At 49.2% G+C, this 26461-nt stretch overlaps 2 protein-coding genes across 12 annotated transcripts in view; one reads left to right on the plus strand and one right to left on the minus strand.

The window, feature by feature from the left end:
* CUX1 (cut like homeobox 1) overlaps positions 1-26461 on the minus strand; it is a 375593-nt gene that overhangs the window by 176928 nt on the left and 172204 nt on the right. For all 11 annotated transcript variants that reach the window (XR_004345751.1, XM_032604944.1, XM_032604943.1 and 8 more), the window contains one exon: positions 24620-24667. Coding sequence is in view for 10 of the 11 variants with exons in the window: in XM_032604944.1 (XP_032460835.1) it covers positions 24620-24667 (48 nt within the window). In the remaining variant the exon portion in view is untranslated. The remainder of the gene's footprint in view (positions 1-24619; positions 24668-26461) is intronic.
* Positions 5416-6269, plus strand: LOC116739960 (stathmin-like). Its single transcript, XM_032604945.1, has one exon. The coding sequence runs from the start codon at positions 5501-5503 to the stop codon at positions 5948-5950; it is 450 nt and encodes a 149-aa protein (XP_032460836.1). The 5' UTR covers positions 5416-5500; the 3' UTR covers positions 5951-6269.

The following is a 26461-nucleotide window of genomic DNA, read 5'->3' on the forward strand; positions in this document are numbered from 1 at the left end:
AGGCGCCTCCTTGGAATGTTCTCTGATCCTCCAGGCTCAGTTGATCCATCTCTGGGCTGCCGGCCACTCCCGTCACCATATGGGATTGCCCGGAAGGTCCAGGACTGCAGACAAGGCTCCGTTGGGAGATCTTAGATTCCTTGAGAGCCCACCCTAGGCTTTCCTCCCGACAACCAGTACGACCAGTACGTAGTAGGTGTTTAATACATCTTTGTTGTGTGAATGAAAATTTACCTAAATTGGTCAACTGTTTTACCTGCAGAAGTGATCGAATGGTTAAGGGATGCAGTTTTAAGTCTTTATGAAAATGCTCAACACGTAGAGTTCTTTGATTTTCGGCGTGTGTTTCACGTGCTCCTATGATGATGGCGGCTTGGCTGAAGCCAGCGCACGGGAGGCCTCCTTCCCCACCATGCATGCCTGGCGAGCCCTGGCCAGCCTCCTGCGGGGAGCTCCGTGTCCCCACTCTACAGAGAGGCCCAGTGCTTCTGTCGTGAGTTTCCTGGATCCAACAGTAACCCTTTCAACAGCATCACTTTTATAATGCGGAGTTTGGTTCTTCTGTAATAAGGATGAAAATTCAAGAGAAAGGTCTACCGAAAGGTTATCTTATTCCAAATCTCAATCAATATTTGCTTCCAACAGGATGAAAAGTCAGAGACCAGGGTTAGAGGCCAAGTTCATGGAAATCGACTGCAAGACCCCCGAGATTTAGAAGGGGTGAGGGAGCACCCGACCACCTGAGCCAGCAGAACTGTGCTGTGGGGCTTGGGGCGTTGTGTGCAGTGCGAGTCACCGCCCTCCTCACTGTCCACCCTCCCTGTGGGGGCATCGCACGTCTCTGCCCACTGCCACGTGACCTGTGGGGGGCTTCCCGGCCCACGGGTGGCAGACTTGACCACGGGGAATGTAAGTGGTGGTGCCACACACTTTGAGCGTAGATTTGAGTGTGTGTGTGTGGTTCAGCTCCGGTGCGCTCTCCTTCTCTGCCGTGAGAACAGCGTGACCTTAGAGGAGCCGCTTCTTCCCCTGGGATCTCTGAGTAAAGACAACACATGGTTCCAGAGCCATCCCGCCAACCCACAGCCCACATGTAGCATGAATGAGAAATCGTCTCTTGTTGCCATTAGCCGCTGAGATCTAGGGTTGCTTGTTACTGCAGAGCGATCCAGCAAAGCGGCCTATTCCAAGTCCTAACAGGTGATCACGTCTCTAAGATGACAGCACAAAGTAAAAATAAGGAATAAACGACCAATATCGTGAGGGCCAAAGGATTTCTCTTTGTCTGCTGTGAAGCTTGACTGTTTATCTTTGCCAGGGGCAGGGCAGGGGTGAAGATGGTATGTGATCAAGGGAGAAAGAGCACAGGATTTAAAATCAGGACAATGGATTTAAGACATGGCTCTATCATGCAGTTTGGAATAAATACTGGGCCAGCTACATACCCTATGCCTCTATGAATTTCATTTTCTATGTGTCTAGGAAAAGGTACTGATGAGAATACCTGCCTTGTAGGAACCCTAAGAGAATCGAATGAGACAGAAGATGTGACAACAGTGCAGAGCTAGTCACAAGCTGGTTTGCAGTGTTGGTGATAATTACTGACCCATGCTGTATATAGGAGGAGAAACAGCATACAAATATCAACTAAATTAAGCATCAAAATTTCAGGGGGTTAAAGGAGAATTCACAAAGCATTCGTTTTGGTATGAAAGAAATCACCACTTTTAAAAGAATTAGCCTGTTAACACCGCCTCTTACACAGCATTTCCAGAGGGTTGCTGCAACGTTTCAGGGGCTTACCTATGTCTTAAAGGACATTCCCTGCAGAAACTCCCCCACCCACCTATAATTCAGAACATGAATGGGTTTGAGGCTCTGGGGTTTGTTACTTGAATATTCAGTAGGAGTCTCCAGTTCTCTGCAGAGGAAGGAAATGTGGGGAGATCAAAGACAAGCCTGAATTTTTTTTTTTTTCTTTGCGGTACGCAGGCCTCTCACTGTTGTGGCCTCTCCCGCTGCGGAGCACAGGCTCCGGACGCGCAGGCTCAGCGGCCATGGCTCACGGGCCCAGCCGCTCCGCGGCATGTGGGATCTTCCCGGACCGGGGCACGAACCTGAGTCCCCTGCATCGGCAGGCGGACTCTCAACCACTGCGCCACCAGGGAAGCCCTACAAGCCTGAATTTTAACTGGAAGATGTTTTGTTTAGAACTGAGAAAAGGATCAAATAGTGTAATACTGACAGACGTGTAGATCTTCCTCTTCCAGCCTCGACCACTGATCGGTCAAGAAGTCCTGCTCACCTGGCCTCAGAAATCAATTTCAGAATTAAAGTCTCTTTCCCTCCTTTGATGGAGGGAAAGCCTTAACTGAAGTCCCCACTCCGTGACTTCCAGTTTGGACACTGCAGACCAGTACTCAGAGGATCTCCCCGACGGCGGCCTCTCCTTGCCATGGAGCGTGAGGCGTCCTCCGCGGCGGCCTCGGGTCATCGTCCCAGAGCCCAGAAGGAACACGCAGCCACCCTGCCCTAACGGCTTCTCCTGGCTCCCCGACTACAATCCGCACTCCTTGGGCTGAGCTTCCAGAACCCTTCCCAACACGGCCCTTGTTTACGTTGCCAACTTCACCTCCCACCAAATCCCACCACTGCCCATGCTTCTCCACACCAGGCCTCGCCCGCCCGCCAATGCCCTGCTCCTTAACCCTCCAGTCTTCATACACTAGGTCCTCCACCTGGAACGGTCTTCACCCCAGGCACGGGGGACCCAGTTCTCCCTTCATGGGTTGGCCTACGTGACACCTCCTCTGGGGGGTCCTCCCGACTTCCCCAGACACTGCTGGTCGCCTGGCTCTTGTGCCACCCGAGCTTGTCGTGAATCCCCCTCTGCCCACTTCCCGCACCGAGCGACGATGCCTCCCATCTGGAAGCTTCCTTTCCACCACCCTGTGGTCTGTCCCAGGCCAGGCCAGCGTCACCTTCGTCTCTTGACTCCTTGCACCCAGGTCCTGACTAACACAGGAGACCGCCTGGGGGCGTGTCTGTGAATGAACGAGGGTAGATTCCAGGCTGCCCAGGCCAGGGGATTCCTCGAAACTCACTGGTGACTCCTGCAGCATCGATGACTGTGGAAGCTCAGGGTGGAGAAGGTAGTTTCCTACCATCGAGAGCTTCAAGAAGGCTGTTATTATCCACCGCACTTTAGTCCAAGAAGAGGGGAGTCATGAGAGTCCAGCTCTGATCTGGTTTAGGGGAGCCAACTGCCCTTGTCAGAACTAGAGGACCCTAGGCAGGCAGCGTCAGTGGAGGGGAGGGCAGGTAGGGGCTTTGCGGGTGGAGAGGAATCAGCCAGGGGATGTCGTCTCTAAAACGGAGAAAATTAGACCTCCTCATGGGCTTTTTGTAAGTGTTAAAGAAACGCGTGCAGAGTGCCTGCAAGTGGGCCCAGCTCTTGGGAGGGACGGAGCCCTGCGGCGGCGGCTGTTAACGCAGAGGCTCTGCTTGCGGGCCGGTGACTCTAGCATCTCCCCGGGGGTGGCCTGAGTCTGGGGGTCACGCCTGTTGCTCACCCAGCTCGTGGTGAAAGGGACGCTATTCACCGGGTACCCTGAGCGGAGCGCTGTGGACGCCGGGCACAGCCCAGCTGGTCCACACACCCACCCCCCACCGCCCCGGCCACACACAGAGAGCCCTGTCATACCAGCTGTGCAGCACAGACGGACAACGGCGTGGACTTGGTGCAAGGGCCCAGGGATCACCAAAAGGATACCAAACAGAATGACGGGTCTTGATGTCTGCCCAGTGCAGCGTATTTTGAAATGGAAATGGCTCATTCTTTCAGGGCGTCGTCTGGCCTTGCCATGCAGGTGGCAGGCAGGGCAGAGGCACCTGGGCCAGGACCTGGATACGGCGCCGGAAGGGCAAGGCCGAGCCCCAGCTCCAGCGCTAACAGAGGTATGCTACCTCAACCCAAGTCAACCTCTTGGTGCCTCCGTTTGTCTGCAAGATAGGGAGAACCCTTGTGCTGTGCAATGGTGATGGGGCCGCTGTGCTGGCAGCACCACTTCTCAGATGCAGAAACCGACCAAGTCACTCAGAACCAGGTCCCCAAGCAACCCCTCCTCCCCATATGATGACACCCCAGCACAGCGCTGAGGCTGGGGGCTACACAGCCGGGGGAAAGAATGCGTGCTTTGAAGGAACGCAGACTTGGGTTTGAATCCAGCCCTGGTGCTGGTTACTGGAGGATCTGGAGGCAGGTTACTTAAACTATTTATGCCTCTGTCTCTTCATCTGTTTAGTGAATTGCTGAGTTATGAAATAAAATGTGAGTGTCTGGTATGGTCGGGAGCTTGCAGCAGGTGAGTAAACATCTTTGCCTTCCTGAATAAATCCAAATCAGCACTCTTCCCACTACACCACAGCCCATCCCCCGCTCAAACCGAGCAGGAAGCCAAAATGCTTAAGGTCTTGGAGGACAGAGACACTTAAACAACATTTAAGATGCCACGGTAGCAATGGCACACTCAGGAACAATCCGTAAGCCTACACCCTGGGAACTTACGAGCTCATGATTTAGAAATAAACACAGACCATTAACGGAATTTTCAAATCGATGTGCAATGCTGGACGATGGGCCAGTGAGGAGCAGCGAGAGCTGCAAGGAAAAGAGAAGACAGTTTTGTCTCTACGTCTGGCTGCAGAATTCCTTCCAGAGCAAGACATGATGTGAAGAGCCACGTGGAATTCCAGAAGGCATGAGGCTGACCAAGGTCCTGTCCAAAGCAGAAGCGGACGCAGCCACAGCTTCCGAGTTCTAATTTTAACTGAACCCGGCCACCTAAGAGAGGAACATATTTTCTGAAAGAAGATCGCAGTAGCCGAGAGCCCAGTAATTCTTCTCTAAGTGCACATCTACTTAATGCTTGGCAAGTACCGGTCGTGCTACTGCCGTGAGAGCTCTATGGGGAGACGAGAGAGGACGCCAGAGGGGAGGGGACCCTCTTCCGGCCCCCTGGCCACCTCTGGAGTGATGTGTAGAGAAGAGAGATTGGAAACGGGAGAGGGAGCCCGGCTGCCACCACCAGCTTTGGTTCGCAAGGTCACGTTCCCTCATGACTTCCAACCCGCACACAGAGTGCAGGGAGGAAGAATCACGCTGGAGATACTCCCTATCGCAGAGAACTGAACTTGTTGCAAATCCCTACACTGCTCAGAGCAGGGGGCACAAAGCCCAGAGGACAGTTTTGGTTGTAAAGGCAGTGCAGTGTAGACCTGGGTAATGACACAAAATCACGTCTTATATAAACTGACGACATATTCCTTAACTATGCCCCCGACCCCAAAGCTCCTAAGAGAATAAGCCTGGAGAATTCCAGAAGAGAGTGCCACGAAGAGTGAGTGGGGAGAGTGTGGCCAGGCGGCTCGGACCGAGCAGGGTTTTCCTTGCTAGTGGATTGTGTAGAATACACCGCCAGTCTCTTGTCTTCTGTTCACCATGGCTTCTTCTGATATCCAGGTGAAGGAACTGGAGAAGCGTGCCTCAGGCCAGGCTTTTGAGCTGATTCTCAGCCCTCGATCAAAAGAATCTGTCCCAGAATTCCCCCTTTCCCCTCCAAAGAAGAAGGATCTTTCCCTGGAGGAAATTCAGAAGAAACTAGAAGCTGCAGAAGAAAGACGCAAGTCCCATGAAGCTGAGGTCTTGAAGCAACTTGCTGAGAAACGAGAGCATGAGAAGGAAGTGCTTCAAAAAGCAATAGAGGAGAACAACAACTTCAGTAAAATGGCAGAAGAGAAGCTGACCCACAAAATGGAAGCCAACAAAGAGAACCGAGAGGCGCAAATGGCTGCCAAACTGGAGCGTTTGCGAGAGAAGGACAAGCACATTGAAGAAGTGCAGAAGAACAAAGAATCCAAAGATCCTGCTGATGAGACTGAAGCTGACTAATTTGTTCTGAGAACTGACTTTCTCCCCCTCCCCTTCCTAAATATCCAAAGACTGTACTGGCCAGTGTCATTTTATTTTTGCCCTCCTGACAAATATTCTAGAAGCTGATGTAGGACTGTATAGGTAGATCCAGACTGTATGATGTTGTTTTAGGGGCTAAAGGGGAGAAACTAAAAGTGTTTTACTCTTTTTCTAAAGTGTTGAAGTCTTTCTAATGTAGCTATTTTTCTTGTTGCATCTTTTCTACTTCAGTACACTTGGTGTGCTGGGTTAATGGCTAGTACTGTATTGGCTCTGTGAAAACATGTTTGTGAAAAGAGTATGTAGTGGCTTCTTTCAAACTGTTAGATGCTGAATATCTGTTCACTTTTAAATCCCAATTCTGTCCCGATCTTAACAGATGCTACTGTACTTGAATGGTTAATAAAACTGCACAGTGCTGTTAAAAAAAAAAAAAAAGAGTGAGTGGGGACGCGGGACCACAGAGAAGACCTGTGGCAGAGGCGACAGCAAGGGAGTAGTAAAGACAATAAAACAGCTGCAAGCATGTCATTCTTCCTTCACAGTTTACCACGTCCTTTCACGTACGTCTGACATCCTGGCTGTCGACATATACCTGAAGGGCTGTTGTGGGGAAGAAGGATTAGCCGGCTCCTCTCCACCTGGAGCACAAACCAGAATCAACAGGTAGAAGTTACAGGAAGGCAGATCACAGCTTAACACAGCAGGAAAACCTCTGCAAACAGCACAGCGCTTCAGAGGAGGACTGTGGCCCACTAGTCTGTGCATCCCTTCACTCTGTCGACACAATCGTTCAAGGAGTGGCTAAACCGTGCCAGGAGGTGTGCCAGCCTAGCCCCCGGGGCCACAGCCTCCACTTCTGCCCCCAGAGGACACAGGGTGGAGGGTGCTGCCCCCCCCCACCCCCCATAGGCAAATCGCAGCAGGGCTGTGGAGAGGCTTCCCAGAGGACGAGTGCCTACCCGAGATTTTAAAAACACTATTTTGTGAACAGATGATATGTATATAGTAAAAAAAAAAAGTTTAGGTATAAAAACATATATAGTGTTCAGCAAGGCTGCACAAGACAAAATCAATATACGAAAGCCAACTGTCTTTCTATCTACACTAGCCAAAGACAAGCTGGGAGTGAGATTAAGAAGCGTTCGTGGATTGGAAGGCTTAATATCGTTAAGATGGCAAAAGCCCCAAATCGGTCCACAGGTACAATGCAATGCCTATCAAAACCCCAGCTGGCTTCACTGAAGAAGAAGACAAGCCAATCCTAAGGTTCATATGGAAAAGCCAAAACAATCTTGAAAAAGAGAAACAAAGTTGGAAGACTTACACCAATCTCAAAACATACTACAAAGCTACATTAACCAAGACTGTGTGGCACTGGCTTAAGGACAGACGCACAGAACAATGGAATAGAGTAGAGAGTCAAGAAGTAAACCCTGACGTTATGGCCAACTGATTTTTGACAAGGGAGAAAGAACAGTGGGGAAAGAAGAGTCTTTGAACAGACGAACAAAAGAACAAAGTTGGACCCCAATCTCACACTGTAGACAAAAATGAACTCAAGATGAATCAAAGACCAAAATGTAAAAGCTAAAACTACAAAACTCTAAAAGGGAAACACAGGTGTAAATCTTCATGACCTTAGCTATGACACCAAAAGCACAAACGACAAGTGAAAAATGGATAAATTGGGTTTTACCAAATTTAAAACTATTGTGCTTCAAAGGACACTATCAAGAAAATGAAAAGACAACCCACAGAATGGGAGAAACTTTTTGCAAATCATATACCCGATAAGGGATTAGTATCCAAATACAAAAAGACTTCTTACAACTCAACAATAAAAAGACAAGCTGAATTTAAAAATGGACAAAGGTTCTGAATACATATTTCTCCAAAGATACACAAATGTCCAATAAGCACATGAAAAGATAGTCAATATCACTAGTCATTAGGGACACGTAAATTAAAACCACCGTGAGATACCACTGCACACCCACTAGGATGGCTATAATAAAAAAGACAGTTAATAAGCATTAGAGAGGATGTAGAGAAACTGGCACCCTCACACACTGCTGATGGAAATGTAAAATGACCCACACTGGAAAACAGTCTGGCAGTTCCTCAAAACGTTAAACCTATTCCATTCCTAGGTACATACCCCCCCCAGAATGAAAATGTGTACCTATGAAAAAGCTCGTATATGAATTTCTTAGCAGCATTATTCAAAAGAGCCAAAGGGCAGAAAAAGCCCAACTGGCCGTCAACTGGTAATGGATAAATAAAATGTGTTATAGCCACACAATGGAATATTACTCAGCCATAAAAAGGAATAAAAGTACTGAAACATGCTACAGCATGGATGAATCTTGACAACATGCTAAGTGAAAGAAGCCAGTCACAAAAGACCACATGTTGAATGATCTCATTTCCGTGCAATGTCGAGAACGGTAATCAGTGGTTGCCAGGGGCTGGGGGTGGAGTGAATGGGGAGTGACAGCTAATGGGCATGGGCTTTCTTTTTGAGGTGATGAAAATGTTCTGGAATTGGATTGTGGTGACGGCTGCACAATTGTGTGAATATAATAAAACCCATTTAACTGCAAAAAAGAAGAGAGACAAAAACAAAAGTATAAATATACAGTGAAAAGTAGGTCTCCTTCACATCCACGTCCACCTGTCACTCAGCTGCCTGGTCGGGAGGCAAAGACTCACTTGAGTATCTTTCCAGAAATATTTTATGCGTTTACAAGCATCTTTATACACACATTGTCTCCCTTAAAACACACACACACACACACGCACACAGTAGGATATTATAGATACTGTTCTGCATCTCGTGTTTTTGCACACTTTAGGTCAGCTTCCTTCGTGGTGGGAGGGGCAGGGCTTTGGGGCAAGGGGAGCCTGTGCAAACACAGAGTGGCCTGTTTGAAGTGCAGGATCTGCTGTGCCTGGTGCCTAGCTGGGGGTTGGGGTGGAGTGGGAGGGCCTGGGGGCTAAGCAGGGGGTGGGGGTGGGGGTGGGAACTTTATCCAGAAAGGTACCGGAGTCCCAGAGGCTGTCAACTGGGAAGTGATGAGCTTGCTCTGGACTGGAAGGCCACGCCCCAGGAGGCAAGGAGAACTTGGCAGGTGGCAGCACACCCCAGGAAAGAGGGTAACCTCACCAGGGACGGGGCAGGCGTGCGGTGAGAGGCCCCGAGAGCTGGGGCTGATTCCCGGGGGAATTTAAGAGGGCAAAGGAACTGGAAGATTCTGTGATCAATAGCTAGAATTTCCACTTTTCCAGCCCTGCTTTATGCCATGATCTTTAAATACATACACATATACACACCGTCTCTGCTGTGCAGGGTGGATTTTCCGTTCTAAGGATGAGACACGGAGAAGCTAAAATGACTCATTCAAGGTCACCCTGGTAAAAGGTGATGTCAGAACTCACATCCAGATCTGTCTAATTTCAAAATCTGGGACGTGTCTGTTTGGTTTTCTCTGCTACTCCAAGCTGTCTCCCTGGAGAGGAGGTGCCAGAGGGGCGGGTGGTCACACAGGAGAGAAGCCAGGGGGAGCAGGAAGGAGCAGTGCGTGTGTCCAGTACCCCGAGTAGGCTGCCACACCCCTAGAGGTGTCAGCCCACAGTGCAGCCCTGGATGGGGACGCCAGGAGGTGCTCCCAGCTGGGCCTCTGAGCCCTGCGTGTCCCGCGGGGCACGACTGCTCCCAGAGCAGTGATGCTCGTCTGCTGCTTCTCAAGAGAACACTCACTCAGAGGTCTGCCCTGGGACAATGCCTGGCCCTGCGTCCCACACTTGCCCTCCCAAGTCCCCAGACAGCCCCGGTCTCAGGCCTGAGGATGAATGGGGCTTGAGGGCCCCAGGGTAGTAGGGGGCAGGGTGGGATCTGAACCAGTAGCTGCAGGGGCTCCCTGAGGATCACAGGCACGAGGGAGCCACAGATCCCAGGATGGGACCAGGAGGCGGCAAGAGGCGAGGAGAGCCGAGAGCCTGGAGCTGGGAGCGCAGACCTCCCCCCAGGAACCCACTCCACTCCTCGCACTACTGCCCTCCCACCCACTCACTCTGGGTGGCGATAATGTCCCCTGAACAGGGTGGGGTGGGGGGAAGGCTTCGTGAGATCATGGAGATGGTGATTTGTAGAAGCAAAATGCTACGCAAATAATTACTGGCAAAGAGAGCGGGGGCACAGTCTGAAGATTTGGGAGAAGTGGAACGTGGAATGACCCACGTTCAAGCAACAGAACTTCCCTGGGCTATTATCGGTGTCCCCGTGCTCCCCCGCCCCAAGTCACGCACATAGGTTCACAGTCCTTCTTTCGACCATCTGGTCCTTGGTGTCATTTAAGGAATTACTGCATTAAATTGATGGAGCATTAGTAAAACCTAATTAACATCCAGACTGAGTTTTTCCAAGGGGAGGGAGATCTGCAGAAAATAAAATACCCTAATAATTTAAATTCCACGGTATTCAAATAAATATTATATGACCAAATGTTACAAGCTGGATAATTTTAGTCCAGGAAAAAAACTATTAGAGTCAGTCTACTCTCACAGACAAATACTACTTCTAATCCTCACTCGAATCTATTGCCCCCAATTCTTCACATTTATTATATGAGGAAACAGGCACTGAGAGAGATCAGCTGACTTGGTGAAGGTCAAGGTCACTGGCAAGTCAGGCCTCAAACCTAGGCCTTCTAACTCTAGGTCCAGTGCTTTTAACCTTCATATCACAACTGCCTCCTGGTGTCACATGATTTCCTGAATGGGGCTGGGAATGTAAACACACAGAATTGAGCCATTTTTTAATCAATAGAGGTTGCTTTTGATTTATACACCAGGGGTGTTAACTCTCCATCTATCCATCCATTCAACCAGCCATTCATCCATCCTCATCCATCCACCAATCCACCTCCCTGCCCATCCATCTACTTGTCCAGTCGTCCATCCATCCATCCATCCATCCATCCATCCATCTATGCATCCAACCAGCCATTCACCCCGATCCATCCACCTACCCCTACCCAACCATCTACATGCCCATCCATTCATCCATCCATCCATCTACCCACACACCCATCTACATGCCTGCCCATCCCTCCATCCAGCCATTCATCCATCCATCCCCATCCATCCATTGTTTCCGGAGGGCCTACTATGTGCCAAGCACTGTGCCATGTGGGGATACAGATCCTGCTCAACTGTTAAGCTCCATGAAAGCCGCATCTGAGTTAATTACCTAAAACCACATACTAGGGTCTAGTTCGGGTCTAGTCTGGCACACAGTAGATGTTCAGTAAACACTCACTGAATGAAAGAATGAATGAGTAGACCCTGTCCTCCAGAAGCTCATGGTCTGGGAGAATGACATAATTCAGCATGAACAGTGTCACAGCTTGGCCACAAACAGAGCAGTGGAGCGGTCCAGGAGCGTGTGGTGGCCCTTGCCGAAGTGACCCCCACCCAGCTGGCTACAAGATCACTTTGGTGGCTCCATCAGTGTGGGTTCTCTGATACAGACCTTCTTTCCCGAGCTGTCAGGGAATGTAAGTACAATTGGGCAAGTCCTGGGGCTCCTCTGGGCACTGGCACCAGTTCTTCTGTCACGTGGGACCTCGAATTAATTACCTGTGACCCTCTGATCTCTAGAGCCTCAGGTTCTGAGTCAGCGTTGCCAGCGTATCTGCTTACTAATTTATTCTAGAGCTCTTTGAGCTCCCTTTTCTGCATTTCAACTCAGTTCATTTCAACAAACATTTCCCAGGCAACTACTGGGCGCCAGGCCCTGGGAGAGCAGCCCGGAGCCCTCCATGGCCTTGTTCCGGAGCAGGGTCTGCTGTTGGACCCTCAGGGAGCACCGCGTCCAAGGGCACTTGACGCGGGTCCTCCGGCAGAGAAGCCAAGGAAGGCCGGGGAGGGCCTGCCGCGCGCAGCTGTGCACTGTAAACATCCACGAACTCTGCCGACGGTTACCGAGAAGATGTTAAAAATAATTATCTGCTGAAAATATTAGATTTGCTCTGGATTGTTCATTACATACAATGGCTTAATAGGACTTTTATTGAAGAGCTGCAGAGCTCTGGGCCGAAATCAATTTGCCGTACCCTCGGAATCTTCATGTATGCTGTTGGCTTCCCCGGCGCGGAGCAATTTGTAATAGCTTTGGCGGGCTGTTGTTTTCAAAGCTCCGGCTCCATCACAAGCATTTATTTCTGACCACAAAATTACATTTATTCAACAGAAAGCAGCTCCAGGTCTTTAAGAGGTTAACTTCTGGAGTGCTTGGCTGCGGTCCAGCCACGGCCCAGGCGCGGCGGGCGCGGTGGCGCAGGCGGAGGCGGCGGCGGAGGCAGCACCGGGCGGGCGGCCGTGATGAATGGGCTGCCGAGCGCACCCCCTCCACGTGCGCCCGGCTCGCTCACCGGCTTCCATAGATCACGGGCTTAGCCTCAACGTATCTGACTGAAATTGAATTTGGCTTCTCTCTCAACCGTTCATTTCCTATGTTATGCAAGGTTATATCCTTTTCTGCATGAGCAGAACCAAACCAGCTGCAGCTTTGCAGGAGAAAATGTGTTTTCAATTAGGAAGCTGGCCTGAATATTGAACCACAGTCCTACTGCTCCCCTAATTGAGCCATCATGGAGAGGGCCTACAGGAAGACGCTGCAGCCACCAGGCCGCTGGGTTTCGGAGGAAGAGAATTAAAACACACGGTCGTCGTCACTGCCACGACCGTCACCACTGCCACCACAGTCACCCTGACTACCAGGCGCGTAAAAAGGCCCAAGAGTCTGAAGATGGTCGTGTTGGCTGAGAAGGAAGTTCCCCTGGAAATGGGTCAGGACGGCAGCCTCCCCTGACCTCCAGCCAGAGCCTGCCGTGTCCTCAGGGTGCCTGGCCCGCCCTGTGCTCACCTGTCAAATGAACTTATTTACAAAACAGGAACAGACTCACCGACTCGGAGAACAAACTTACAGTTACCAGGGGGGAAGGACAGATTGGGAGTTTGGGATTGACATGTACACACTGCTATATTTAAAATAGATAACCAACAAGGACCTACTGTAGAGCACGGAGAACTCTGCTCAATATTCTGTAGTAGCTTAAATGGGAAAAGAATTTGAAAAAGAATAGATACATGTATATGTATAACTGAATCACTTTGCTGTACATCTGAAACTAAGACAACATTGTTTTGTTTTGTGAATAAATTTTATCTATTTTATTTTTGGCTGCATTGGGTCTTCGTTGGTACGCGCAGGTTTTCTCTAGTTGTGGTGAGCAGGGGCTACTCTTCGTTGTGGTGCATGGGCTTCTCATTCTGGTGGCTTCTCTTGTCACGGAGCACGGGCTCTAGGTGTGCAGGCTTCAGTAGTTGTGGCGCACGGGCTTAGCTGCTCCGTGGCACGTGGGATCTTCCCAGACCAGGGCTCGGACCCATGTCCCCTGCATTGGCAGGTGGATTCCTAGCCACTGCACCACCAGGGAAGTCCTAAGACAACACTGCTAATCAACTATACTCCAATATAAAATAAAAATTTTTTAAAAAAGGGGAGGGACACTGGGCTCAAAGTGGCAGATGCCTTTGAGGCCCCAGGGAGGGGAGGCCACCTTATTTTTCTTGTGGGTCACTAGGAACCTGGTGCAAAGCCTCAAACACAGGACTCGGTGAGTCTTTGCTAACGAGGAGAAGGTAAGAGGGAGGAAACTTCAGCTGAGAATACCTCCCTCAACCAGCTCGGTCAGGCAAAGAGGGAGATACACAGTCGGGGAGAAGATGCAGGCCCTTGAAAGGAAAAAGTTAGCAGCAGGCTGAGATGGTCTGCAAAAGGAACGAAGGAGGCAGACTTGTAGCTCGGTCTTAAAGGATGGAAGTGATTTTTATAGGTGAGGAAGAGCAAAAGGTTATAATAACGGAGGCCGTGACTTTAGGAAAAGGGCAGAGGCAGGAAACCACAAGGCATGTTCGGTGACGGTAAATAGACCAGCCTGGCCGGAGCAGAAGCCAAGGACATGACGCCTGGAAATACATTTTAAAGCGAAATCACAGAGCTCCTGACACACAGATCAAGGGTGCTTGAGCGGGCGCTCAGAACCAGAACTTGACCTAGAGGAACTGCCCTTGGGGGGAGCCTAGCCCATGGGTCCTACAATCAGCCACGCGTGAGAACCAGTGGGGACTTTGTAAAAGGATAGATTCTTAGGTCCCCTCCCCAGTCTGCTGAATCAGAACCTTGGAGGGAGGAGCCCAGGGAGCTGTATTTCTGGAAACGTGTGGGTGATTCTCAGGCAGCCGGTTGGGCTATCCGGGGACCAGTTTTGGGACCCACCTGTCTGGCCCAATTTTCTCGACTACCAGCCTGCCCACAACGCTTAATGTGGTACTTGCTGAGTACAGGTATGATGGGACATAAGTACGCGTGTGTGTGCGTGTGTAACACACACAGTCCCTATCATCTAGATTTCAGAAGCGTAAGGCTTAGCATAGCGCTCGTTAAACTGTGTTCCGGTAACTAGAAAATAAAGACAATGTCTCCAGGCTCAAAAATCACAAGACAGATACAAACGAAGCCCCACCAGAGATGAGGAGGGAAGGGTTTGTTTCTGGCGAGGGTATCCTGAGATGACTCGGAGGCTCCAAAGTTTGGGATGGGCCTTGAAGACTGGGTAGGAGCTGAAAATCCCTGACAGGGGGTCCCCCGGCCTTTGTCTGAACACTCCCAGTGACGGGAAACTCGCTACCTTGAATGACCGTTCCTTCAAGGAACAGATGTAATTGCTGGAAAATGTCCTCTCTTCTGTTCCGCTGATAGTCAACCCACGTACCCGGCCACTGAGTCACACGGGACTTCAGAGCCACGGGGCCCCCTGCCGACTCCCTCGCTCACCCACTCGCTTTACAGATGCGCGGAGTCAGACAGAAAGAGGCCCAGGAGCCGCCCGAGTTCACAGCAGACGAGCCGCAGCGCCTGGGCCGGCGCGCAGCACCTCTAACCCCCTGCGAACTGTCCTTGGGAGTAAAGCACTCGGACTTCCTGGCTTTATTTAGCCATGGCCTTTAGATCTGAACGCATAAATGTGTGACAGGACAACAGACCCAGGCCACAGGGCACCCTGGAAACTCAGTCACTTTTTACTAATTCATGGACTATTTACCCAACTCAATCCATTTCGTCTATTTTTTTTATTAAATCTATCAGACGGACCTGCAAGTGTGCACGGTCCTTTGCTTTACACCGCACTCAGACGTCTTTGGACGAGAGCCTTTCAAGGCAGTTTCCCATCTCGTGGCCCGTGAGACCCCTGCCCACCCACCGCCTGCTGGCTGCTCTGGCCTGGCTTCCTCGCTCCCTCGGCCCAGCCCCCCCACCCCCGCACACGGGCCTCCTTTCCGGTCCCCACTCATCCCTAGCACTGTCCCTCCTCGGGGCCTTGGCACCTCCCCGCTCTGCCCAACACTCCCAGCTCCGTGCTTGGCTGGCCCTTCTCATCATGCAGGTCTTCCCCCAACGTCACCTCCCATGAGGACCGTCTCTGGAGGAGTCTGCGCTTCTCCGTTCCTATCACTTCCCCCACAGCACTGTCACCATCTGACATCACTCTTGGGTCCCTTCACTAGGACACAGGCGCCTGTCAACTGTATCCACGGCTGCGTCCTCAGCTCCTACTTGGCCCAGAGCTGCACACAGTCGGCTCTCGGGGGTTTTACTGAATGAAGAAATGAACAGAGAGAGTAAAACCCAGCATCAGAGCCATGTGGGGTCTCACACGGCCAGACTGAGGCTCTGAGTACCATTGGTGCTATGTATACGGTGGACCTTCAGTATAAAGGAAAGTTCCAAATGATGGCTCGGTCCCTCCCATGGGCCATGTCAGCAGGTGACACTGCGACATCAGTTAACACGCACCCCACTCCTCCAAGGGGCACAGGTTGGGTTGCACCGAAGGATCTGCACACAGCTATGGATATTTATGTCTACGGGGACCAGGCATGCAGCACCAGATCTGATACAGGAGCGGCTGGTTGGAAGGGGAGGGAGCCTGAAGTTGTGTTTGCCAAGCGCTTTACACTAAATGAACATCAACCGTCCTTATCAAAGACCAGGGAGTTGACTGAGAGGATGGAGGGGCAGAGGGCGCCACCTCCCCACTCCCCAAGCACCGTCACTGGAGAACACGGTCTGGGAGGCCAGACAGCCCAGGCCCGCCGTTATCAGCCACGCGACGATGGGTGCCTTACTTACCTGCTCTGCGCTTAGTCTCCTCATCTGTGAAGTGAGGGTGCTGCTTCTACCCACCCATCCAACGGGCACCTACTGCATGCTCAACGGGGCCAGGTCTAGGTATAGAGAGGAGGCCAACACAGATGGAAAATCGAGAGAGTGGCGGACGTGAAAACTCACACGCACAGAGGAAGGCACTCTGAACGGAACAACTTGCTACAAGAGAAATAAAGGGGCCTCAGTTTGGACTGACCATCAGAGGACACCTCTGTGAGGGGTGACACCTGAGGCGAGCCCTACAGGATGAGTAGGAGAGGGCCAGTTGGGGGGTTGGGGGAACAGCTCAGGCTGGGAGGCAGGCAGCGGCCAGGCCAGGGCGCCCCGAAGGCCCAGGGCACTGGGGAGGCCCTGGAAGCAAGGAAGGACCCAATCCTTGCTGATGCACAGAGGAGAGGAGGGGGTAGGGTGGGTAAGAGGGGGAACAGAGACCAGTTAGGGAACCTCTGGTCTCGGTGACACACGACGCGGCACTGGACAAGCATGTGGGAGACGGCGACGGTGCGCTCTGGAGATGGGATGGAGGAGGTGGGGGCATGGGAGAGAGGACGCCTGGATTTCCACCTGAGGCGGCCAGGCCCCCTGGGGCGTTATGCCCAAGAAGGTGAAGGTCGGAGGAGGAGGGAATTTCAGCAGGCACGGAAGCCAGAGAAGGGGAGGTGGGTTGTGGGTTAAGAAGTCTTTCCTGCGGAAAACGGCGAGGTCGTGTCACACAGGCATTCTCGAAGGAGCTGGGACTCCAAAGAGAAGACCAAGTTAGAGAGAGGAACCTGAGTTTTCCGCAGGCAGATCCTGAGAGATGATACAGCAAAGAAGGCTGTGCTTCAGAGGTCTGAAGGGAAAAGGAGGAACAGCCCAAGGAGACTAAAAATCAATAGGCAGAGAAGTGAACAGAAAACTCAGCGGGCACAGCATCACGGGATATCAAAAGAAGAGGTTATCACGAGAGGGTCAGGTGGGCTGAATGTCACTGGAGTAAGAGAGCTGAGGACTTAAAGGGTCAAGGAAGAGCAGTGTGGACGCCAGACAGTGGTGGGTATACGCACAGGATGGACGGACGGCTCTCTGGAGAAGCTTGGCCGAGCGCCTGGGGGAGAAAGGAGTCTGTCTCCCTCCCTACCTCCACCTGTAGGAATGCTGCCGAGAACACTCCAGGAACTAGCAGAGACTGAAGACACAGGAGGGGGGTCCCTGCGGGACTGTGGTTCCTGAGAAAGCAGGAGCTGGGCTCCAAGCCCCGGGGTGGTGGGGGAACCAGTGTCTGAGGAAGGGGCACGTCCCCCCACAGTGGGAGCCAACAGGAGAGACGGATACAGCTTTGGAGATCCGCTGGCAGGAAGGTCAAAGCAACGGCTCCTTTCCGGGATGGCGAAGACCGGGCAGCACATGCCTGAGAAGCACTGAGCACAGCGCTTGCTAACTGTCCCACAAATGCCATTTTGAACAGCTTCACAAACGTGCTTTATCACAGAAGAAAAATGCAAAGAGATGGGAGAAAATAATACTCAGCTTCTGACATGCAAAAATAGAATTATGTAGCTACTGCCTTGTAAGCACGATTCTCTCTTTTGGAAAGAAGTAGTTCATACTTACAAAAGAGTACGTAAATTACAAATCACAAAATGGACACCTGTGAGTGACAACATTCCCATCACCTCTGAAACCACCTTTGTGCCTGTATGCGGCAACCTCTGTTCTGGATTTCCTGTTTAACCTGTTCGTTACGGTTCTATTATGTAACAATACAAATGTATCTTAAACAGTGTCAGCTCAGTATTGCACCATTTTGCATTTCATTCACTTTCCCCTGCTGTGTTGTATTCCACCGTATGACTACATCATTCTTTACTTATTCTTCCAACTGCTGATGGAAGGCGGGTTGTTTCCACTTGTTTATCATTTGCAAACATCCCTGACCTTGTTTCCTGGGGTCCATGTTTAAGTTCATTTAGGGTGTATGTCTGGGAGTGGAAATGCTCTGTCAAAGTATACGTACTTCTTCAGCTGGAGAATCTGATGCCAGATAGGTTTCCGAAAAGGTTGCACCCGTTTATGCACTTATCTTGACTTTTGAATTTTGGCCAGCCTGGTAGATATGCATAAGGTGCATTTAGATTATTTTAATTTGCGTTTCCTTGATTATATGGTTGAGCATCTCTTCATATGTGTACTGACCATTCTGATTTTCTCTTCTGAGAACGCTGTTCATGGTTTTGCCCATTTTCCTATTGGGATGTATGTTTTTTTTCTTATTAATAGGTAAAAGTTAAAAAAAAAAATTCCTGAATACTAATCCTTTGTCGGCTATGTGTATGGCAACTACCCCATGTATGATGGGTTCACAGTATGGTCCAAGGGGGCAACATTCACATCAGGGGCATTTGATCTTTATTATGAAAAAACGTTCAGATAGGTTTGAATCTTTATTATGATAAGTTTCCAACAGATAAGGAAAATGTCTTGAGGGAGGTGGCGCCCTTTCCTAGTTCATAAAGGTGAAACTGAGCTAGCAGCACTGGGCTGGCCTTTCACTTCATTTAGGCTGTCTTTCCATGAGAAAAAGAAAGCTATTACTTTAAAATTTTAATGTAGTTGAATGCAACAATGTCTTCCTTTATGGTTTCCTGTTTAAGAAATCCTACCCAACCCAAAGTCATCATATTCTATATTTTCTTCTGAAAGGTTGAAAGTTTTACCTTAAGTCTTTACTGTAATTTGTGTTTGCATATGGTGTGAGGTAGGGATCTAATTTCATTTAATTCCATAAGGATAACCAATGGTCAGGAGACCATTTATTGAAAAGTCCACGCTTTCCTCACTGATCTGCAATGCCATGTTTGCAATATATCTGGCTTCTGTATATGCACAGGTCAGTTCCTGATTTCTTTACTACGTCCCACTGGTGTATTTATCTGTCCCTGTGCCAATTACTGTAGCTTTGATAATCTGGTTGGGCAAATTCTCTGTCTTATTTACTATTACCTTTGTCATTATTGACCATTTGCTCTTGCATATAAATTCTGGAATCAGCTTTTCAAGTTTCATGAAAAATACTGTTAGAATTTTGATTGAAACTACAATGACTCACTCTATCATCAATTTGGGGAAAATTGATGTCTTTAATAATACAGTAGTGGGAATTTCTTTCCTTGAACACCTTGAGTTTCTCCATTTAACTCTTCTTTAATATTGTTCAATAAGAATGTTATACTTTTCTCCAGAATGAGTTCCTGTGTGTTGTCATATTTACTTCTAGGTATCCTTTATTTTTTGTTGCTATCTGCAGTGGTATCCTTTTTTCAGTTTGCTACTGACGTAGAGATATGCAATTACTTTTTTATATTGATTTTGTATCTAGTAACCTTGTTAAATAATCGAGGCTCACTTGAAAAAATGACAGTTTTATTTCTTCTGCTCTAATACTTGTACTTCTATTTCTTTTTCTAGTCTTCCATGAAGACTAGTCTTCCAAGACTTCCAGTACAATGTTAAATAAAAGTTGGCAACAGTAGCATTTTTGTCTTGTTCCTGATTTCATAGGGAATGTGTTTTTTTTTGTTTTTTTTAATTTATTATTTATTTATGGCTGTGCTGGGTCCTCGTTTCTGTGCGAGGGCTCCCTCCAGTTGCGGCAAGCGGGGCCACTCTTCATCGTGGTGCGCGGGCCTCTCACTGTCGCCTCTCTTGTTGCGGAGCACAGGCTCCAGACGTGCAGGCCCAGCAATTGTGGCCCACGGGGCTAGCTGCTCCGCTGGCATGTGGGATCCTCCCAGACCAGAGCTCGAACCCGTGTCCCCTGCACCGGCAGGCAGACTCTCAACCACTGCGCCACGAGGGAAGCCCGGGAATGTTTTTAAACATCACTGAATATGACGACTGATGTAGGTTTTTGATAAATGCCTTTTCCCCAGGTTAACAAATTTCCCCTCTATTCCTGGTTTGCTGGTAGTTTTTTTTTTAAATCGTGAATGAATGTTGAAATTTACAAATTCTTTTTCCTGTAACTTTTGAGATTTTTCCTTTTTAATCTGAGAATGATTATTACTAACTGCATTAACTAATTCTTTCTGTTAAACCACACAACATTCTTGGGATACATGGAGCTTGATGGAGTCAAATTTATTGATACCTTTTTAAGACTTTTGCATATCTATTCATAAACAAGACAGATTTTAATTTTCTTTTCTTATACTGTTCTTGTCTGGTTTTGGTATGAAGGTTACATAGCTTCATAAAATGAGTTAGGAAGTGTTCTCTTTTTCTGTTTTCTGAAAGAAAAGAAATTTCCCCAATTTGCAAAAGAAGAGAACTATCTGTTTCATGAATGACTGATTGGACTCTCCCATAAAACCGTCTAGACCTTGTGGAAATATTTCTGCAACAGTTATAAGGCTATTCAGGTTTTTCTACTTCTTTAATCAGCTTTGGTACATCACAGCATACCAGAAATTTGTCCATTTTGCCTAGGTGTTAACATTTATTGGCATAAAATTGTTTATAATATTCCCCTTACTATCTTTTAATCTCTACTGCAGCTGCAAAGTTATCATGTTTTCCTTCCTAACCTTTTTTTCCCCCTTGATTTAGGAAGGTGGTTGTCTACTGTAGTAGTTGTTTCCAAGAACCAGCTTTTGGGCTATTTCTTTCTTGGGTCTTCCTTTTCTTTTTCATTCAGTTTAACTTATATACTATTAACTGCACTTTTTATTTACTTCCTCCTCTTTTCTTTGAAACTTATTCTATCACACTTTTATAACTTTTTAAGCTGGATGCTAAGCCTCACGGTATTTTTAGTCTTTTATTTCCCCTCTAATATAAGCAACCAAGTTATTTCTTAAGAGGATTTTCCTCCCCGAGGACACTTGGGTTAAATATGCAGCTCCCCTACAGCCAAGAGAAGTAGGGCCTAAGCCAACTCCTCACCCCCTCAAACCTCTGTACGAGGACCCTTCTCAGGGAGAGGAGCTAGGAGCGGGGGAGGCAATGTTGGAAGACTTAGCGTTTTCCTAGACTGTCACTTCACTGAAGGGACTGCCTGATTACTGGACTAAAATAAACCTTAAATTGGACGGACCCTCCCCACCTCTGCCCTCGCCAATCAGCTGGCTGGGTGTAGGAGTTAAACTTGATGACTTTGCAATAACCATTATGATTAACCATTATGACTGTATGATCCCAAACCTTTCAATCAAGGACAACAAATCGTTATTTACTAGTTTCTTCTAAAGGTATTTCCCGAGCATACCTTCCAGGGTCCCTCTCACCTTATGAACAGCAACAGATCCTGAAGAAAGGGAGAGAGGCAAAGTGTTTTTAAAACTGCCCCCGGGGGAACCTGGCTGTTCCATCATTTATAATAACCACTTTGAGAGCCCAAATACTTTTTGCTTCTCACTTGCTGCGTCGGGTGCTGGGAACACAAGGGCCAACAGAACAACATACAGTGGCTGCCTTCACACATTTTACAGACAAAAGGAGAACCGAGAAAAAGGTGACAGGTGGCTCTCGGGTATGATGACAAATGTATCACAAATAGCTCGGAGCACATGATGGGGGGGGGGGTACCTGGCCCATCCTTTGGGGCTCAGGAAGACCTTCCTTGAGGAAGTGAGCCGGTTTAAAGGAGGAAGGAAGAGGAATGTTTCAGGAAGCAGGTCAGCCGCGCAAAGGCCTGGGGGCCAGTGAGGACGCCCAGTGCACAAGGACCTGGCAGAGACTCAGGATGGCCATGTATGCTGGCACAGGAGGAAGGAAGTGAGCGGACCCTAGAGAGGTGAGCAGTTAGTGAACCACGTGGGCCCCACAAACCACAGGCAGGAGGGCGTCTGGATTTACACCGAGGACCATGAGAAAACACCTAAGGGCGTAAACGGCACCCTGGCCCGGCTAGCGTTTCCCTGTGACGTTATGACACACAACAAAGAAGTCTTCACGCAGGAACTCTAAAGGCCTCTGCCTGTGAATTTCTCGCTGTCCGAAAACTTTCTTTTTATTTTGTTTTGTTTTTTTCTTTTGGGGATCTCAAGTAAGGAAGAAATCTGCACAAATTCTGAGGCGAAGATTACCTTTTCACTAACACGGTACTTTCTACTCGGGGAACTCAAGCACATTGGGATGAACTCAACGAATATATCTGATAAATAAAACTGCAGCAGCACACACTCGAGTGATGGGTACGAGAATGAGCCTCTGGTTACTAGAGAAGGTGGCTTTTTAGAAAAACAATGGGTCCCGCCCCACCTAAGCATCAGGACACGCTGCCCCTGGTCATCCCTGCACTCATGGTCCCTACGTGCAGTTACCCGCTGCTATGCAAGCTCAGTCTTCAGAAACGAGCAGGATTAGCCCCCTCTGCTCAAATCAGCTTATGGAAAGCACACATTATTTAACATAAATATAGCAATTAGCAGCAGCTTGGTAGATATTAACGGTGCTATAAAAATATTTACTTTTCAAATAGCCTTAAAAAAAAAATCAGGCAAATAGGAAGCCTAGATGTCTCACAGGCATTTTAAATTTAATATATATTGCCAGAAGTAAACCCATCGCCCCAACAGAATGTGGGATGATCTACACAACTGGCTTAGATTCTTTAAAAAAAAAAAAAATCAGTAACAATAACAAGGTGAGGGGGTGGAGAGAGTGTCTATATTAAAAGAGAATATATATATATCCCTCAAATGCAATGTAGAGCAGTTATAAAAGACATTTTAGGGTAACAGGAAATTTGATTTTGGATAGAATATCAGATATTATGAAATTTGTGTTATCTTCCCAGGTGTGCTACTCGGGGTTACTGTGGAAATGCCCTTAATTTTAGGAGACGCCCATGCCGCTGAGGGTGTGGGGTGGCCGGCTGGCTGCAACTCACTTCCAAATGTTGAGCAAAGGGGTGGGAGGAGGGGAGCAAACGTGGCACAACACTGACAGGTGAGGAGTCCGGGGTAAAGGGCACTCGGCCCTTCGTTACACAAGTCTTTCTACTTTTAGGTAGGTTGGAAAATTTTCAGAAAGAATGAAAAACAAGCAACCAACAGAAAGAGCACCCTGAGCTATTTCAACCAGAGAACACGAAGCTGATGGGTCTCACAAAAGCGGCTGAACAGGTAGTAGAAGAGCTTAGATCACACGTGGGCAGGTGTAAGGTGACGGCTTTACTCAGAAAATGAGGGTTTGGACATGTAATTCTGAGGAAAGGGCAATTCAAGTCCTTCCGAGACCTGGGCTACTGATGTCCTTCTGTGCCTTAGGGAGCCAGGCACGGGGGACGACTTCCTGCGGCAGGAAATTATAAACGGAGAGAGGAGCCCCACCTGCACTGCTCTCAAATCTGCAGCCATCACCAGCCTCACTGCGGCTGCTGCCCTCACATGCAACCCTCGCCGTCTGGGGATCGCCTCTCCGCCCTCCACCGCCTCCTTGGATCCCGCACCTTCTGCTGTCACCCGCGCGCTGAAGAGTTGGCCAAATGGCAGCCCCTCACTTCCCCGCATCCAGCCCCTCCTCCCGGGCTCTCTGTGAGTTGGGAAGCTGCAGGAACACGGAATGTCTAAGGCCCCACCGGCGTGGGTTCCTTAGAGGGCTTGAAAACAGCCTTGCTCCCCCTCGCTGCTGTTACTAGGTCATCGTTCCTACAGGAGAAGCGGGAGAGCGAATAATCCCCCGACACTAGCATCATTTCTGGTTTTCTGAAGTTCACCGAGTGTCTACACAAACGGCAGAGAAGGAGCAGGCGTGTCACCCACCCAGACTGCCCGCATAACCTGTGACGAACAGCATTCAGGGCACACAGGTCTCAGATGACTGGCCGCCTGCCTGCCACCTTGCCTGGCCCTTCTCTGGAAGGATCCACGAGAAAACGTTCCTTATACTGAGCCCAAACCTACTCCCCGTGGCTTCTGCCTGTGAAGTTCCTCTTTCCCCCACGGCTGTGCAGGAAGGCACCAGACTGACGGAGCACATCCTTTCTGCGTGGGAGACTTCGTGGCTGCAGCCCCTATCCAGCTCAGGGGACCAGTGAGCTCGGGGAGGTCTGTGGGCTCCGAGGCTGGGGTCTGAGCAAGCCCAATCCACCGTGGGAAGTGCGATACGCCGGCCACTGCTCCCCGGATTCCTCTGCTGCTTCTGACATCCCGAATCCCCGCCTCCCCTCCCACGTGGGCTTTAATCGAGGAATCGGTGGAAACCTCACTTTGAGGAGCCCGTCACCTGCACGTGGATGGGTCGGTGCAGCTGGGGAGGCTCCCTCCGAGCAAGCACCTTCCGCCAGTGGCACTTACTTTATGAGAACAGAAAGCAAGCGTGATGAACAGGAAGGCGGCTCAGGATGCAAGAGAAACATAAACGCTTACCTCCCCCTGGAAGCTCTTCAGCAGCGGCGCTACCTGCTTGCGCAAATCCTGGGGTGAGAAGGTGGGTCAGGAAGCAGCCATGGGAGAAGAAAAGAGAAGGAAACATTCGTTAAGGTCTCCTAAAAACAGCTTTGAATGCGGTGCTGGTTACCATTACATAAAGCAATCCCGGTGCCTCTCCTGTCCCATTCCCTCCCTCATACATGTAAATAATGCCAACTGTGCCCCGTTGTTTAAGTGAACTCACTTAAGAACACCACTAAGCTTTATTTTCCCTGAGTCCTGGTTACATACACCTCATCTTGAATGTGCTGTGGACTAAAGTTTTTGCTGGTGTTAGTCTAAGACAATTTGCTTAGAATACCATCAAATATTATAAGGTAGGTTTGATCTGCTTGTATCTGAAGTGGATTTCGGTCACCATCCTGCATTTTAGCTGCTACTTTTGGGCACGATTCATGGGAGATACATGGATTTTGAATCCATGTCTGATACAGTCACTGGAAATTTTATCCTAAGCCACCAGTACCCGTTTCAGAACCTGCGAACATTTTATCTTATTTAAAATGAAGTAATTGACTAACGCACAACATAGTGATTATAGTCAACAATACTGTAGTATAACTTCAAAGCTGCTAAGAGATTAGACCTTAACTGTTCTCAGCATAAAAGGAACACTAACGATGTGACGTGATAAAGGTGTGAGCTAATGCTACTATGGCCATTATTCTGTAATACGTAAATGGTTGTACAAACCACCATGTTGTACACCTCAAAACTTGCACAATCTTACATGTCAACTCTATCTCAACTTTTAAAAAGTAGGAAAAAAATGAAGTAACGGAGAAAATACTTCAAACGCTTTGAAAGGACTCGTATAAGGCAACATCTCCCTTACTGAGAGCTGGGGCATGTAAGGTATTTACTGAGCCCGATCTACTGAACCGGGTCTGGCACAAGGCCTAAGCATCTACGTTTTTTGAAGCTCCGAGGCTGATGCAGACGCCCAAGTAAAACCGACTAGTATTGGTAAAGGTGTACCAATCCAACCATCACATGGGGAGAAAGTAAAACATTGTTTCAGAGAAGAACCCCCGTGCTGTGGGAGAACAAAAGAGGAAGAATAAATTCAGGTTAAAGAGATGAAGAGCAGTGTCGCAGAGGAGGCAGCATCTGAGCTGGGAAGACAGGTAGGATTTTTGTAGGGGCCAAGGAGAGGGCTCGGGGACACGAATCCTTGGCCTCTCTGCCTCTGGAACGCTGCAGCTCTCTACGTAGCTCCGGCCCTGGGCCTACTCAGGCCCTGAGCTGAGCTGTGCGTACACACGGGCTCGCTGGCGTCTGCTCTTTTGGTAACTGCCTTTTGTGTTCCTCTGGCCAAGCACCCAAACGAAAGGGGCCTCCAGCCCACGCTCTGGATCCTGCTTGAGACCACAGCGCATAGCTCTGCAGCGTTAGGAAGAACGACGGCTCCACTGTTCTTCGTGGTTTCCCTCTGGACAGGGGCCCTTCTGAGAATCTGAGGACAGCTACTGACCTTCGCCTCTGGGAGAAAAACTCTGCAAATTACTTCACTGAGGGCTTCCTAGCGCCTACCTACACACCCAGGTGAGGCTCCCTTGTTCCAGCCCATGCGGTTGTATACAGTTGTCACCAGCTCTTTATGTTCAAATGTAACTTGATTAAAATATTCAGCTTCTCAGTTGCAGGAGCCACATTTCAAGTACTCAGTAGACATGTGAGGCTGGTGGCCACGGCACTGGACCGCAAAGACACAGGACGTCTCCACCGCTGCAGAGTGACCTAACAGACAGGGCTGTACCATAAGCTCTTTGCCAAACA

Source organism: Phocoena sinus, chromosome 15 (genome assembly GCF_008692025.1).
Source record: "Phocoena sinus isolate mPhoSin1 chromosome 15, mPhoSin1.pri, whole genome shotgun sequence".
In the NCBI taxonomy this organism is placed as follows: Eukaryota; Metazoa; Chordata; class Mammalia; order Artiodactyla; family Phocoenidae; genus Phocoena; species Phocoena sinus.